This window comes from Coregonus clupeaformis, chromosome 16, assembly GCF_020615455.1.
Source record: "Coregonus clupeaformis isolate EN_2021a chromosome 16, ASM2061545v1, whole genome shotgun sequence".
In the NCBI taxonomy this organism is placed as follows: domain Eukaryota; kingdom Metazoa; phylum Chordata; class Actinopteri; order Salmoniformes; family Salmonidae; genus Coregonus; species Coregonus clupeaformis.
In genome coordinates, this window is record NC_059207.1 from 44,229,775 (window position 1) to 44,245,472 (window position 15,698).

A 15,698-nucleotide genomic window follows, 5' to 3' on the forward strand; every position below is an offset into this window, starting at 1 on the left:
TAAAGTATGTCATTTTGACATTTGAAAATAGGACGCAGCCCCTTTTTAAGACAAACGTTCCAAAAGCGGTATCGACATGGCTACAGTAGGCTAGCCAAGAGGAATGATAGGTGTCTTTTTTTGTAGCTTTCTTTTTGCAGACTATCAACAGGAGCCAGCACATTGCTAGTATTTTTACTTTTGTAAATCACTTTACCTTAAATAAATCAGCTCAGCGAGTAGATTGCTGGGCGCTTATTTTTGCTCAGGACAGCTTGCATGTGCTGTGTGAAGGCATCAACGCATGACGGCTATTGCTGGTGAAGTGATTTGCGGGGAGCTTGGTGGTGCTTGAATGAACGGCCAATCAATTGCTCAAATACAAATTACATGACATTTACGGGTGTAGTCATCAATGGTTTTCAATGGTAAACTGCGACAGGGCAGGTACATGTTGAACTGGAATGCAAAAATGCGTTGAAAAGTTACTGCCCTGACAAGATCCACTGGCCCAACACATGTTTTTACTGCGGGCCATCATTAACCTCTAAAAGTCTACAATGGATCATTTAGCTAGGCTATTTCATTTGGAATTTTAGGACCTCTTTAGGTATAAAAAATATACAAAACGTATTTGATAAATTATTGAATTTGTGCTTTACTACTATAGCCCATAGAAACGCATTTAATAACACATTCATAAATGGTAAAAAAAAGAAAGTCAGAAAATAAATCATAAGGAATAAGGTTTTGAAGTGTCTGCCCTAAATCTAGGATATATATAAGAAAGCTCAGGAAATATTTTTTGGGGACACATTTTTAACCGCTTATATTTATGTCCCGTGACTGAGAAGGCTGCCCTTTCCACATTGGGGTCATTAATTTGTAGCCCAAACTATTCGGATGCTACAGACAGAAGTTGGCAATAAAGCGTTACCGACTTCAGGCGAGTCCTGTGGGGCTTGTGGGGGTCGTAGAGCAAAACGGAGAACACCATCGTGAAGGCCAAACCATTAGGATGTTACAGACGTTTTCGTGAGAAGACCGATTTTCTGCATGTCTCATGGTCTGAGACACCGCTGTAGCTCGGCCACCTTCCACCGCAGATGCGGAAGGCCGTGAAACGGATTTTAATAGAGATGTTTGTATTATGTTACTTAGATTGATGCACGGGTGCGTCAATAGACTTAAGGATTTAATGTCGGACCCTGCACGCGAAAGAAAATAAATAAATATGCCAGAAAACAATAGGCTAAGTGGATTTCGACTCATCATTACCGCATTATATTAGGCTCTATGGGACGTGCAAATTCATGCTTTCTCCCTCGGTCTAGAAATTCGACTGCAATCACAGCGCGCACAGCACACACACCCAGGTATCCAGAGGCGGGACAGACAGCAGTCTTTCAAACCAGCAGTGTCTCCCTGTTATCACTATTTTTGTGACTGGCAGGCGCCTGTCCTATCAATAGATTACTAGAAGATGCATATCGTTCATTCTAGCGGGAGAGGGCTTTGCAGACTATTTTTCTGACTAGCGAAATGAAAAGTAGCCTAGTTAATTTAAGCTGAAAAGGCCTCGACTCTGTAATTGGCTGTGTAGCCGTCAACCGGTGCTAGTGGAAAACACTGGTGTTCTCTGCAGTTGTACCCTAATCTCTTTACATTGCGCCACTGACTGCACTCCCAATTCCAAACCAAACTCTAGTCTGTATCCCCTACCCCTAAACACTGGTGAAGCCCTAAAGGAGTGGTTAGATATGAGCAATAATGGCACACATTTCAACTATCCCAAAAGAGTTCAAATTATACCCAATCCGTTGAGACGGCTGTGTGTGTTGCGGTGTGTTTCAGCTGCAGAACCTGGGGGTGAACCTGGCTAACATTGGTTTCAGCTACCTGACCATGGAGTCTGACAAGTTCATCTGCATCCGGGAGAAGGTGGGCGAGCAGAACCAGGTGGTGATCATAGACATGGCCGACCCCAATAATCCCAGCAGACGTCCCATCTCCGCTGACAGTGCTATCATGAACCCTGCCAGCAAGGTCATCGCCCTCAAAGGTAGGCTACCACCACGACCCCACAACCTTATGGTTGCCTTCCAAATGGCACTCAATTCCCTATGTAGCACACAATTTATGACCATGGCCCATAGGGCACTATGTAGGGAATAGGGTGCCATTTGGGACTCACACTATGACCATATGACCCCGCTCCCTGACCTGGGCTCCTTATTCCACCGGTGTAATAACAACAACAAAAACGCTCTGTTACAATGCACTCACTAAGTAGTTACTTGTTAATCCAATGCGGTTACTAGAGTAATTGCAGCATTACTACAGTACACAGGTATATGAGCAGCCTATTTCATCATGTTTGTTCTGAAAAAGTTCCCTAAAAACAATAGATGTGTCTGCTTTAGCGTGCATAGTATTCACACATATTTTAACATAGTTGTCAAAAGCAGTGTTGGGTGTATCTGTGTTATAATGCACTATTCCCTCCCATGCTATAAATACCAGGAGTCAGTGCACTCAGACATATTGCCTAAATGTACTAAATTGGTCATGTAAATGGATTTTCCGCCACTGCTTCTAGCCCTTAGAGCCACAACGCAAGCGCTTTAGCCTTCATGTCTGTATCGGTTTGCCTTACTTCTGATGCTTTCTCTTCAGACTTTGCACAACTCTCTCTACCTCTCTTCCCCCTCGTTTTTTCTTTGACTGACTCTTTGCTTTCTTCCCCTTGCTTTCTGTCATCTATCAGAGGGTGAGTCTTTCTTTCTTTCTTTCTTTCTTTCTTTCTTTCTTTCTTTCTTTCTTTCTCTCTTTCTCTCTCTCTCTCTCTCTCTCTCTCTCCATGAAGTCTGCCTATCTCTCCTTCTTCATCTCTCTCTTCCTCTTTTTCTCTGACTGACTCTTGGCTTTCTTTCCCTTGCATTCTGTCTTGTCACCTCTCAGACGGTGAGTTCCTGTCTGTCTGCCTGTCCGTCCGTCCGTGGTGTCTTTGGTCATCATGTCTTTCTCATAAAAGCTTCACCACCTTCTTAACCCACTGAACTCATGTATTCTGGTCACTTCTGACAAGTAACCGGATCAATGAGACTGTTTTGTGGACAGACAGAGGAGCATTCGATTCTGTACATTTGAATCCACACATTGTAACTGTCCCACATGGTAACCCCCCACACCCCCTGACTGTGACCTCTCAAGATTTAGAACTTTTCAGTTTCAGTCAGAGTTCTCCCAAAACAGCCCCCTCCCCCACACGCACACCCTCACATACTTTTATGAGAACCATACACGTGTTAGCATGACCTGTTGTATGCTGGTAGACTGTGTCTGGTATGCACCATCAGATATCATACACACTGGGAGGTGTGTGTGTGTGTGTGTGTGTATGTATGTGTGTGTGTTAGGGCTGGGCAGTAAACCATAAAATAAATGATATAAGGGCATTCATTCACGGACTGGTTTGGATTTTTACTTTACCTTCTATAACTGTATTTTAATGTTTGAATTGTTAGATTAAATAATTCAGTAATGACTCGAAAAAATTATGGCAATCATCTGTTTTTATCGCTGGTGAGAAACTGCTAACAGCTGAGAAGAGAACTGCTAGCTAACTTGCAAGCACGTCAATAACAAACGTCTGACTACCCCTAGTGGCGGAAGTAAGAACTGCAATTGAAGTCAGAGGAGAATGATTGTTCTGTCAAGGATGTTTTGTTGTTGATGGGAATAGCGGCACACTAAGACAATGGAAACATGACACAGTGTGTAAATGATAGCAAATGAGTGCAGGAAATGAATATTTTGCCCATATTGCCCAGCCCTAGTGTGTGTGTAAGAGGTTTTCGTCTCCAGCCCTAGTGTGTGTGTAAGAGGTTTTCGTCTCCAGCCCTAGTGTGTGTGTAAGAGGTTTTCATTTCCAGCCCTAGTGTGTGTGTAAGAGGTTTTCATCTCCAGCACTAGATCTCACTCTACAGTGTACCAGGTATGTCGTACCTCTTCACCTACATGTTATAGTCTCTGTGAAACCAGTTCCGTTCCTTGCTCACTGTCTAAACCTGAAACTACAGTAATAGTTTCATCTTCAAATGCTGTCCCTTAGGCTTAGTTCCATTTAAACTGGTTGTGATATGGGAGGTTAGTAAAGTATGGAGTTTGATTTCCACACTGATTCCTCTCCGCATGCCAGAGACTAGAACAGTTCAGTAGTAGGCATCAACACTGATTCTAGTAGCCTTTTCTCACTTTTTCTTCTAAATAGTCTAAATAGCTATGCCTCTGTTAAGAATACTTGGCCCTGTGTGGCAAATTTGTATGTCTTTATTTATTGATTTACCTTTTATTTCACGACCTAGGAGATTGAGAACACATTCTCTTTTAAAGCAACAACCTGGGGAAGAGTTGCAAATCGGTCATTGAGCGTGTTATCTAGCTATCTCCATCCTCTTTATCCCCACTGCCTTCACTCTCTCACTGGACAGGGAAATAGAACACTTTTGACCCATCATAGAAATCCAGTTTGGCCAGTTTGCTGTGAACTTAAAGGGATAGTTTACACAAACTACAGATTTGTGCAAAGTACAAATCTCATGAATACCTAGAAAGAAGTCCATGATCCTGGATAGGCAGCTAGCAACCCAAAGATAGAGTTCACTAGCTACAGTTTAGTATTAGCTTCATTCAGGTTCAGGGCAAAACAATGTGATGTGTCTCACTGTTTTCCCCCTCTCCCCTCCCTCTGCTCTCAGCTGCTAAGTGCCTGCAGATCTTCAACATTGAGATGAAGAGTAAGATGAAGGCCCACACCATGACTGAGGAAGTCATGTTCTGGAAGTGGATCTCTGTCAACACTGTCGCCTTGGTGACTGAAGTGGCTGTCTACCATTGGAGCATGGAGGGGGACTCGCAGCCAATCAAAGTGTTTGATCGTCACGCTAGTCTGGCCGGATGCCAGATCATAAACTACAGAGCAGACGAACAGCAGAAGTGGCTCCTCCTTATAGGGATCTCAGCACAGGTACACACACACTCTCCTTATGATCAGCCTTCTATTGTCTCACATACACACCCATACTTCACAGTGTGTGCACACATCAGACATACGGTATACGTTTTGTATTCTAAAAGCATCGTACTTCGGTCCTTTTCTAGCATGTTCAGATAGTGATGACATCCCCTCTTCTCTGTCCTGCAGCAAAACCGTGTGGTGGGGGCCATGCAGCTGTACTCTGTGGACAGGAAGGTGTCCCAGCCCATCGAGGGCCACGCTGCAGCCTTCGGAGAGTTTAAGGTGGAGGGCAACACCAAAGCCTCCACTCTCTTCTGCTTCGCTGTGCGCAGCCAGGCTGGGGGCAAGGTGAGAACCGGACACTGGGGGGGTATACAGGCATGGTGAACATTAATTCCATAACAAACCAGGACACCCTCTGTAAGCATTGTTTGTGACTGTAGAAACTGGAGGAAGCTTGTGGTTGACTCTTCTGAAGTCGAATGATGATGATGATTACTATATGGTCATAATGCAAAATGCATACGGTCAGTATGTGTGATTAGTATGTGGTCACTATGTTGACATGTGTGGTCATGTTGTGTTCCAGCTGCACATCATAGAGGTGGGACAGCCGGCTACAGGGAACCAGCCATTTACTAAGAAGGCGGTTGACGTGTTCTTCCCTCCTGAGGCTCAGACAGACTTCCCTGTCGCCATGCAGGTAAGGACCCCTAAAGACCCACCAGGGAAGGACCCACTCAGGGTGCTTCTCTCAATGCCTGAATGAATGAATGAGTGAATGCAGCATATCAGTAGAGCCAGACTGAATCTGCTGGGAGGTTTTCTTTATTAATATTTAACCAGTACAACTGAAGCTGTTTGTTTTCTGTTCTCTTGGCAACACTTACTTACCAGTAACCTGCACACACATCTCTATGTTCAGGATTCTTTAACTATTAATAATAATAAATAATAATATAATAATAATATGCCATTTAGCAGACGCTTTTATCCAAAGCGACTTACAGTCATGCGTGCATACATTTTTGTGTATGGGTGGTCCCGGGGATCGAACCCACTACCCTGGCGTTACAAGCGCCGTGCTCTACCAGCTGAGCTACAGAAGACCACAGAGGACCACTATTAAAACATTTAACTGCCATTCAATAATTTTGATAAGACATTGGTGTTCTACACTGCTATGAAAAGGCCTAGGTGTCTTTGGCCCATACAGAGGGTATAATCTCTGTATCCCCTGTTTCTCTGTCCTCAGATTGGCACCAAGCACGGTGTGATCTACTTGATCACTAAGTATGGCTACATCCACCTGTATGACCTGGAGTCAGGAGTGTGTATCTACATGAACCGCATCAGCGCAGAGACCATCTTCGTCACCGCCCCCCACGAACTCACCTCCGGCATCATCGGGGTTAACAAGAAGGGACAGGTAAGAATGTCAGACCCATTAGAATTACAATATGGATGTATACAACAGGATCTCTGGTTATTTTGTTATGGGTGGATACCAGGGAAAGCATGTACAAATATACACATTATCCAGCTAAATATTTATATTTTGTTTTGTAATGAGTTTTTGTGTCATGTTCTTTCTTACGTTTATTGAAAATCATTTAAAAAAAATAGTTATTAATCCATGATTGATTGATTTGATTCATACATTTTCTGCATCCCCCCTCAGGTGTTGTCAGTGTGTGTGGAGGAGGAGAACATAGTGAACTATGCCACCAATGTGCTACAGAACCCAGACCTGGGCCTGAGGATGGCCGTGCGTTCTAACCTGGCCGGGGCTGAGGAGCTGTTTGCCAGGAAGTTCAACACACTGTTCGCCCAGGGCTCCTACTCCGAGGCTGCCAAGGTGGCCGCATCCTCACCCAAGGTAGGTCAGACCCCAGGACTAGGGGAGATGATCTGTTGGGTTGGTTTGCGCTGAAGGATGGTTGCAAAATTACGGTAACTTTCCTAAAATTTCCCAAAATCCTGGTGTGAAGATTCCTACCCCCAACCAGCATTTCTGGTAAATCTGAGAATTTGGGGAAAGTTACTGGAATTTTGTAACCCTAGGAGGGGAAAATACAGCCTTTTAATGGATGCTCCTTAACTTTGTTATACACTTAGCAACAATAACATTGAACTATCTTATCCTCTTCCTCTCCTCCAGGGTATCCTGCGGACAGCGGAGACCATCCGTAAGTTCCAGAGTGTGACAGCCCAGCCGGGCCAGGCTTCTCCCCTGCTGCAGTACTTTGGCATCCTGCTGGACCAGGGCCAGCTCAACAAGTTTGAGTCTCTGGAGCTGTGCAGGCCCGTGCTACAGCAGGGACGCAAGCAGCTGCTGGAGAAGTGGCTGAAAGAGGACAAGGTAGGACTGACCGGGGATGGAGCAGTGCACTGGGCAGCCTTGTTACAGTGCTCACACACAAGTCAAGACTAAGACTGTATGTAAACAGGAGTCCCTTAACAGGGTCCATAGAGACTTTCAATCGATTCCCTTTGTGCTTGTATATTTAGCCTGAAATTGCAGTATAGCTACAGTTTATTTGCCTAATGTGTGTGTGTGTGTAGCTGGAGTGTTCTGAGGAGCTTGGTGACCTGGTTAAGGCAGTAGATCCTACTCTAGCCCTCAGTGTCTACCTCAGGGCCAACGTACCCAGCAAGGTGATCCAGTGCTTTGCTGAGACCGGACAGTTCCAGAAGATAGTGCTCTACGCCAAGAAGGTACACTTCACTCTGAGAATGGATGGACCTCTCTTTGGATGTGTTGCAAATGGCACCCTATTTCCTATATAGTGCACTACTTTTGACCAGGGTCCATAGGGCTAGTAATGCACTATGAAGGGAATAGGGTGCTATTTGGGACACACAACTCTCATAGTATCTAATAGCATTCTGTCATGATCATGATTGAATAAGACAACACTGTTTTAGTAGAACATTTGATTGATCTGAAGTACCTATTTTAAAAATGTCAGCTTGCCCATTTGTCTTGTCTTGTTGTTATGTGGACTCTCTCTCTCTCTCTCTCTCTCTCTTTCTCCCTCTTTCCTCTCCTAGGTGGGCTACTCTCCAGACTGGGTGTTTCTGTTGAGGAATGTGATGCGGGTCAGTCCAGACCAGGGTCTACAGTTCTCTCAAATGCTGGTCGCAGATGAGGAGCCCCTGGCCAACATCAACCAGGTAACACACGCACATAGCACTGATACACCTACATGCACTGGCCCACATGCACGCACGCCTGCATGAACACACACACTGCCCAGTGTGGGGCCTCCCAGTCTGTTATTCCTCCTTTTAAGGGCATATCAACTTTCCCCTCCTCCTCTGTCTTAACTGGCTCTGGCTAAAAGTTGTCCACAAGCATAGACCTATGGGCCCTGGCCAAAAGTAATGCACTATATAGGGAATATGGTGCCAATTTGGGATATACTCCTAGAATCAGCAGTTTAGAGGCAACTTCATCCAATCTAATCCAGCAATGCACTTCCTTATTCAGCAGGATAATGTCCCTGTGACTCTTGATTACCTCTTTCTCTATTGTTATTGGCTGCTAATGTCCCCCCTCTCTCTTGTGATTGGTGTAGATAGTGGATGTGTTCATGGAGGGAAGTCTGATTCAGCAGTGTACCTCCTTCCTATTGGACGCTCTGAAGAACAACCAGCCAGCCGAGGGACACCTACAGACACGCCTACTGGAGATGAACCTCATCCATGCCCCCCAGGTACACACACACACACCTTTCATAATGTCTGTTGTGTTTCTATTGGTGCAGTATGTGTTGTAACTGGTTCTGTGTGTATCCAGGTTGCCGATGCAATCCTTGGCAACCAGATGTTTAGTCACTATGACCGTGCCCACATCGCCCAGCTGTGTGAGAAGGCTGGGCTACTACAGAGGGCTCTAGAACACTACACTGACCTGTTCGACATCAAACGGGCTGTCGTACACACTCACCTGCTCAACCCTGAGGTACGTAGGTGTATGTGGGGTGGGTTCAAATGTAACCTCTCTTGTTCTCTCCTCTCACTCTTGTGTGTGTGTGTGTGTGTGTGTGTTAACCCTCTCCTCTCTCCCTGTAGTGGCTGGTGAACTTCTTTGGCGCCCTGTCAGTAGAGGACTCAGTAGAGTGTCTTCGGGCCATGTTGTCAGCCAACATCAGACAGAACCTTCAGCTGTGTGTCCAGGTGGCATCTAAATACCACGAGCAGCTGGGAACAAACGCCCTGGTGGAGCTCTTTGAGTCCTTCAAGAGCTACGAGGGTACGTCTGGGTCTTGCTTCTCTTATGTTTTAAAACGTGTCAGCTTGTGGTCCAGCTGTTAGAGCCGCAGACCCAGGCACACATGCACAGCCTAGGATACTAGAGCCGAGGCTACCATATGTTTTCACAGGGAAACTGTGTTCTTCCTCTCCCAGGTCTGTTCTACTTCCTGGGCTCCATAGTGAACTTCAGCCAGGACCCTGACGTCCATTTTAAATACATCCAGGCGGCCTGTAAGACAGGGCAGATCAAGGAAGTGGAGCGCATATGTAGAGAGAGCAACTGTTACGACCCGGACAGGGTCAAGAACTTCCTCAAGGTACGAGGGCTACCCTAGCAGTGTTGGTTGGGTGAACGTTTATTTGTAAGTCGCTCTGGATAAGTGTCTGCTAAATTACTCAGATGTAAAAAAAATAATAATAATAAAATAAGTACAAATGTTTAGCACAGTCGTTAGTCTGGAAGACTACAAACCAGGTTCACTAGCATTCAGTTACATGTAAGATCGGAAATTACATGTACCAGACTGAATTCTCACCTTTCACAGTTGTTTTATGGGATTTCAGCTTCCTTTTACAAATGCAAGAAAATGCTAATGAAATGTAACTATTGATGTTCTGTGTTGCCTCTCTCTCTCTCCCATCAGGAGGCTAAATTGACAGACCAGCTGCCTTTGATCATTGTGTGTGACCGCTTTGACTTTGTCCATGACCTGGTGCTCTATCTCTACCGCAACACTCTGCAGAAGTACATAGAGATCTACGTTCAGAAGGTAAAAGACATCAGCCTGGCAGTAGGCACAGTGAGGAACACAGCACTGCAGGGAAGGAAGATGAGAAATGTCAAGATACCTTTTTGTTGGTTTTACCAATAGCACTATCCCATAATTAATTTTGCTGTAATTACCATTGCCTGACATTGTCATTGCCTCGCATTGACGTTTGTGTAGGTGAACCCCAGCCGTCTGCCTGTGGTGATAGGAGGTCTGTTGGATGTAGACTGTGCTGAAGACATCATTAAGAACCTGATCATGGTGGTGAGAGGACAGTTCTCCACTGATGAGCTGGTGGCAGAGGTGGAGAAGAGGAACAGGTACAGACACATCACTTACGCATGTGGTCTCCAACATTGTCGGCTCCTATACTTCAAATGGGGAGAACACTTTGTCAGAACTTTCAGGCCTGTTCTTTCCCCCTGGTGAGGCAATGCCTCAAAGATCCCAGACAAAATGTTTCAAGAGGGTTTCTCAAAAGGAGATTTTGTGTGTGTTCCAGATTGAAACTGTTGTTGCCGTGGCTTGAGTCTCGTATCCACGAGGGCTGTGAGGAGCCAGCTACCCATAATGCCTTGGCTAAGATCTACATTGACAGTAACAACACCCCGGAGCGCTTCTTGAAGGAGAACACCTTCTACGACAGCGCTGTAGTGGGGAGGTATTGTGAGAAGAGAGATCCCCACCTCGCCTGTGTCGCCTATGAGAGGGGCCAGTGTGACATGGACCTTATCAAGGTCTGAACACACACCACACACACCACACACACCCAAGGGAGATGACTATGATGCACTGATTGATTTGGTTTCATTTTGCTCTGTTGTAGGTGTGCAATGAGAACTCCCTGTTCAAGAGTGAGGCTCGCTACCTGGTCCGACGGAAAGACCCAGAACTATGGGCCAACGTTCTAGAGGAGAACAACCCTTATAGACGCCAACTCATAGACCAGGTAAGTAGAATACCCTCTGATAACACTATGTTGGTATCTCTGATCTGTATGTCCCTGTGTTCTGATCTGTGTCTCCCTGTGTTCTGATCTGTGTCTCCCTGTGTTCTGATCTGTATCTCCCTGTATTTGCCTGTGTTATGACCTGTGTTTCATTGTGTTTCCCAGGTGGTGCAGACAGCTCTGTCAGAGACCCAGGACCCAGAGGAGGTGTCTGTGACGGTCAAGGCCTTTATGACAGCTGACCTGCCCAATGAGCTCATCGAACTACTGGAGAAGATCGTACTGGACAACTCAATCTTCAGCGAGCATCGGTCAGTCACCATGCACGCACACACAAACACTTTTCAAACACTTTACTTGGCCTCACAGTTAAGCGTTGAGGTTGAAAAGACTCAAATATTTCAAATGTTCTACGAATACCTGTAGTGGAAGTCTTATCTAGCCTCTGTGTATCTTCTCTGTTTCTCCCCCAGAAACCTCCAGAACCTGCTGATCCTGACGGCCATCAAGGCAGACCGGACGCGTGTGATGGAGTACATCAACCGCCTGGACAACTACGACGCCCCAGACATTGCTAACATCGCCATCAGTAACGAGCTCTTCGAGGAGGCCTTCGCCATCTTCAAGAAGTTTGACGTCAACACCTCCGCCATTCAGGTTAACAAGATTCTGAATATAATACAAATATTTAGCTAATCATTGTACCCTCTTTATTTCAAAGCACCAATAATACTTTTCTTTACTTTACTTTTCTTTCTGCACCTTACAAATATTTTATCATTGGACCTCTTTATTTACTTTTCTTTGTGCTACTTACTCATTCACACAGCATTTTCATACTGACCAACTGTCTCTCTAGGTCCTGATCGAGCATATCAGTAACCTGGACAGAGCCTATGAGTTTGCAGAGCATTGCAATGAGGCTGCAGTATGGAGTCAGCTGGCCAGAGCCCAGCTCCAGAGAGACCTTGTTAAAGAGGCCATTGACTCCTACATCAAAGCTGATGACCCGTCAGCCTACATGGAGGTGGTCAGCGCTGCCAGCAAGAACAGTAAGACAACCCATCACCATAACTAACCTGCACTGTGTGAGAGACAGGAACATGGAAAAGCAAGGAAACTGAGGCATTAGTCGGGATAAATCCAAAAGGGCAGTAGTGGGGATAAGTCCAAAAAGAGTTCACTTGAAGCCTCCTATGCACTGTATGTGTGCATAATGTATATAATTTATGATGTGTGTGTGTGTATAATGTGTGTATTGTAGATAACTGGGAGGACCTGGTGAAGTTCCTTCAGTTGGCTCGTAAGAAGGCCAGAGAGTCGTATGTAGAGACAGAGCTCATCTTTGCTCTGGCTAAAACTGGTAGACTGGCCGAATTAGAGGAATTTGTCAGCGGCCCTAACAACGCCCATATACAACAGGTAAATGTGTCAAATACATACAAAATGCACATTTATCAACATGTAACGTTTTGTTCACTGAGACCTTTGGTTTCAACTTTGAACTCTCACTCTCCATTGATTCCTCCCTTTCCATCTCACCCTCTCTTTCTCCTCCTGCAGGTGGGAGATAGGTGTTATGAAGAAGGGATGTACGATGCTGCCAAGCTGCTGTATAATAACGTGTCCAACTTTGCCCGCCTGGCATCCACGCTGGTACACCTAGGAGAGTACCAAGCTGCTGTGGACAGCGCCAGGAAAGCCAACAGCACACGCACCTGGAAGGAGGTACATCTAAACATTCTTACACACACATGTTATGCTGTACGTGTAAGTGATAGATGGAATCTCCATTTGTTGGGTTGTGTTTATCATGATTTAGCTCGATCTCTCTCTCCCAAGGTGTGTTGTGCGTGTGTGGATGGGGAAGAGTTTCGATTGGCTCAGATCTGTGGTCTACACATTGTCATCCACGCTGATGAACTGGAGGAGCTCATCAGTTACTATCAGGTGACTACCCTGTACCGTTTACCTGCTGATGCCCTCAATAGTTTACTATCAAGTAAATACCCTGTATCAGTCACCTGCTGATGCCCTCTATAGTTTACTATCAGGTAAAGGGAATGTTTTCAGATAGTTTTGGTACAGTGTCTGTTTGTGGTTAACTCATGTTTGTGTCTATGTGTATCAGGACCGGGGCTACTATGAGGAGCTGATAGCCCTGTTGGAGGCCGCGTTGGGTTTGGAGCGCGCTCACATGGGCATGTTCACAGAGCTGGCCATCCTCTACTCCAAATTTAAACCCCAGAAGATGAGAGAACACCTTGAACTCTTCTGGTCCCGCGTTAACATCCCTAAGGTGTGTCTCTCTCTAAATAAAACTATTGTAAATTATTTATATTTTCCCATATCTGTCATGTCTATGTGACCTCACTTGCTGTGGTTGTCCAATCAGGTGCTGCGAGCGGCAGAGCAGTCCCACCTGTGGGCGGAGTTAGTGTTTCTGTATGATAAATACGAGGAATATGACAACGCTGTCCTCACGATGATGTCACATCCTACTGAGGCATGGAAGGAGGTGCAGTTCCAGGACATCATTGCCAAGGTAACATGACCTCGTCAGTCCTCACTCACAAAATAGTTGAAAACCTCACTGAAGGGCTAAAGGTATTCTAACTACAACTGTAGCCAAGCTCTATCTCATTTTCTAATTCTTTCACCTCTCTCCACAAGGAACTTCATTGTGTTGTATGACTCTTTCTAGGTGGCCAATGTGGAGCTGTACTACAAATCCCTTTCCTTTTACCTGGACTACAAACCTCTGCTGACGAACAGCCTTCTGACCATACTGTCACCACGGTTAGACCACAGCCGCACGGTCACCTACTTCACCAAGGTAATCAATCAAAACCCGGAATTGACTGAAAAACATGATCACACAATACAACACTGCAGATTTAGCAGCAACACAAGACCAAATAATATGACGTGTGTGTCTCCAGGTGAACCAGTTGAAGTTGGTAAAGCCTTACCTGAGGTCAGTCCAGAGTCATAACAACAAGGGAGTCAACGAGGCCCTCAATAACCTACTGACAGAGGAGGAGGATTACCAGGTGAGGGAGTGTGTGTGTGTTATGGTTACGCCCTTATGTTGTCCTATGGCATTATATTTTGTGGTCTCCAGTAAGCATTACTTGCGTGTCTGTGTTGTCCATAGGGTCTGAGGGCGTCTATCGATGCATATGATAACTTTGACACCATTGGTCTGGCCCAGAGACTGGAGAAGCATGAACTGATTGAGTTCAGACGCATCGCAGCATACCTCTACAAAGGTAACAACCGCTGGAGACAGAGCGTGGAACTCTGCAAGAAGGACAAATTATACAAGGTAAACATTTTTGGGGGAATACTAGTTGTTCCTGCCAAACCAGCACCTGGATCCAGACGCACTGCTGTGCACAGGGTTTTTTACTTCTTGTTTTGCATTGTAAATATTTTGTGGGACCCTGTCACACTTCACTCTACTTTGACAAGAGCCTGATGGGGGCACTGTTTCGCTTTGGAGGAGGGAAATTGTGAATATTTAGTCAACTGCAACCTGTTGAAATAAGTGTCTTCCTTCAGTTTTCTCCTCCGTAGCTTTTCAGCTTTGGAATGATATGTAACCACTGGTGCAACATCTGTGAGAATCAAAATGTTCCCATGTTTCATCAATCATTCAATCCATCCATCCATCCATCCATCCATCTCTTCCCCTGTCAGTCTGTCTCAAGATGGGATGCTGTATGCTGCAGAGACACGACTGCGGTCTCAAATCAATCAATCTTTTAATCAATCAATCAACCCCCCTCTTACTGTGTGTGTTTGTCAGGATGCAATGCTGTACGCTGCTGAGTCTAACGATGCTGAGCTGGCTGAGACCCTGCTGCAGTGGTTTTTGGAGGAGGGAAGGAAGGAGTGTTTCGCTGCCTGTCTGTTTGCCTCCTACGACCTGTTGCACCCTGATGTGGTGCTGGAGCTGGCCTGGAGACACAACATCATGGACTTTGCCATGCCATACTTCATCCAAGTCATGAGGGAGTACCTCACCAAGGTCAGTCCTGCTCCAAACACAGCAAGCGCATGGTGTGTCCCAAATGGCACCCTATTCTCTATATAATGCACTTCTTCTGACCAGAGCCCTATTGGCCCTGGTCAAAAGTAGTGCACCATATAGAGAATAGGGTGCCATTTGGGACGTACACCAAATGTTAATTTCAGTGGGTGAAAATGTAGTAAGCTAAATAATGGATTTCTTCCTGCTAACTTAACAGGTACATTTTTGCAGATATCTTTCTCTTCCTTTAAGAAACAGACAGTTGTCCTTGACCTTCTCTCTGTAGGTATTGTAAAAGCAGATAGGGTTTAGAGATTAATAAATACTTTTGGCAATACAAATGAAAATAGTGGAAAGTTTACTTAAATATGGCGATAACGCTGCTAGAGAAAGCTTATTTTGTATTTCTTCACTTTGTGTTTGTAATTAAGTTAAAACATGAGACACTCTTTAAGGAGTCGGGAAGACTAGCATTCCTCTAGAACAATATCTAGTAATGACACCACTTCCTATAACCTTTGACCCCAATATACAGTGGGGGAAAAAAGTATTTAGTCAGCCACCAATTGTGCAAGTTCTCCCACTTAAAAAGATGAGAGAGGCCTGTAATTTTCATCATAGGTACACGTCAACTATGACAGACAAAATGAGAAACAAAAATCCAGAAAATCACATTGTAGGATT

The 15,698-nt window shown here is 45.2% G+C and overlaps 1 protein-coding gene across 4 annotated transcripts in view; it reads left to right on the forward strand.

Annotated features, from left to right (window-relative positions):
- The window catches only part of LOC121584982 (clathrin heavy chain 1-like), a 34,993-nt gene that overhangs the window by 13,261 nt on the left and 6,034 nt on the right, over window positions 1-15,698 (forward strand). For 2 of the 4 annotated variants that reach the window (XM_041901269.2, XM_041901271.2), the window contains exons 2-32: window positions 1,834-2,041; window positions 2,747-2,749; window positions 2,941-2,943; window positions 4,740-5,008; window positions 5,186-5,347; window positions 5,589-5,702; window positions 6,255-6,428; window positions 6,681-6,878; window positions 7,161-7,361; window positions 7,565-7,717; window positions 8,054-8,176; window positions 8,581-8,718; window positions 8,802-8,966; window positions 9,077-9,257; window positions 9,413-9,576; window positions 9,904-10,029; window positions 10,207-10,349; window positions 10,532-10,766; window positions 10,856-10,978; window positions 11,144-11,289; window positions 11,452-11,635; window positions 11,838-12,030; window positions 12,243-12,400; window positions 12,542-12,706; window positions 12,821-12,928; window positions 13,110-13,277; window positions 13,374-13,523; window positions 13,683-13,814; window positions 13,921-14,031; window positions 14,136-14,306; window positions 14,790-15,011. In XM_041901269.2, coding sequence (XP_041757203.1) covers window positions 1,834-2,041; window positions 2,747-2,749; window positions 2,941-2,943; window positions 4,740-5,008; window positions 5,186-5,347; window positions 5,589-5,702; window positions 6,255-6,428; window positions 6,681-6,878; window positions 7,161-7,361; window positions 7,565-7,717; window positions 8,054-8,176; window positions 8,581-8,718; window positions 8,802-8,966; window positions 9,077-9,257; window positions 9,413-9,576; window positions 9,904-10,029; window positions 10,207-10,349; window positions 10,532-10,766; window positions 10,856-10,978; window positions 11,144-11,289; window positions 11,452-11,635; window positions 11,838-12,030; window positions 12,243-12,400; window positions 12,542-12,706; window positions 12,821-12,928; window positions 13,110-13,277; window positions 13,374-13,523; window positions 13,683-13,814; window positions 13,921-14,031; window positions 14,136-14,306; window positions 14,790-15,011 — 4,791 coding nt within the window. The remainder of the gene's footprint in view (window positions 1-1,833; window positions 2,042-2,746; window positions 2,750-2,940; window positions 2,944-4,739; window positions 5,009-5,185; window positions 5,348-5,588; window positions 5,703-6,254; window positions 6,429-6,680; window positions 6,879-7,160; window positions 7,362-7,564; window positions 7,718-8,053; window positions 8,177-8,580; window positions 8,719-8,801; window positions 8,967-9,076; window positions 9,258-9,412; window positions 9,577-9,903; window positions 10,030-10,206; window positions 10,350-10,531; window positions 10,767-10,855; window positions 10,979-11,143; window positions 11,290-11,451; window positions 11,636-11,837; window positions 12,031-12,242; window positions 12,401-12,541; window positions 12,707-12,820; window positions 12,929-13,109; window positions 13,278-13,373; window positions 13,524-13,682; window positions 13,815-13,920; window positions 14,032-14,135; window positions 14,307-14,789; window positions 15,012-15,698) is intronic. The other 2 variants (XM_041901270.2, XM_041901272.2) reach the window with 1 other exon arrangement.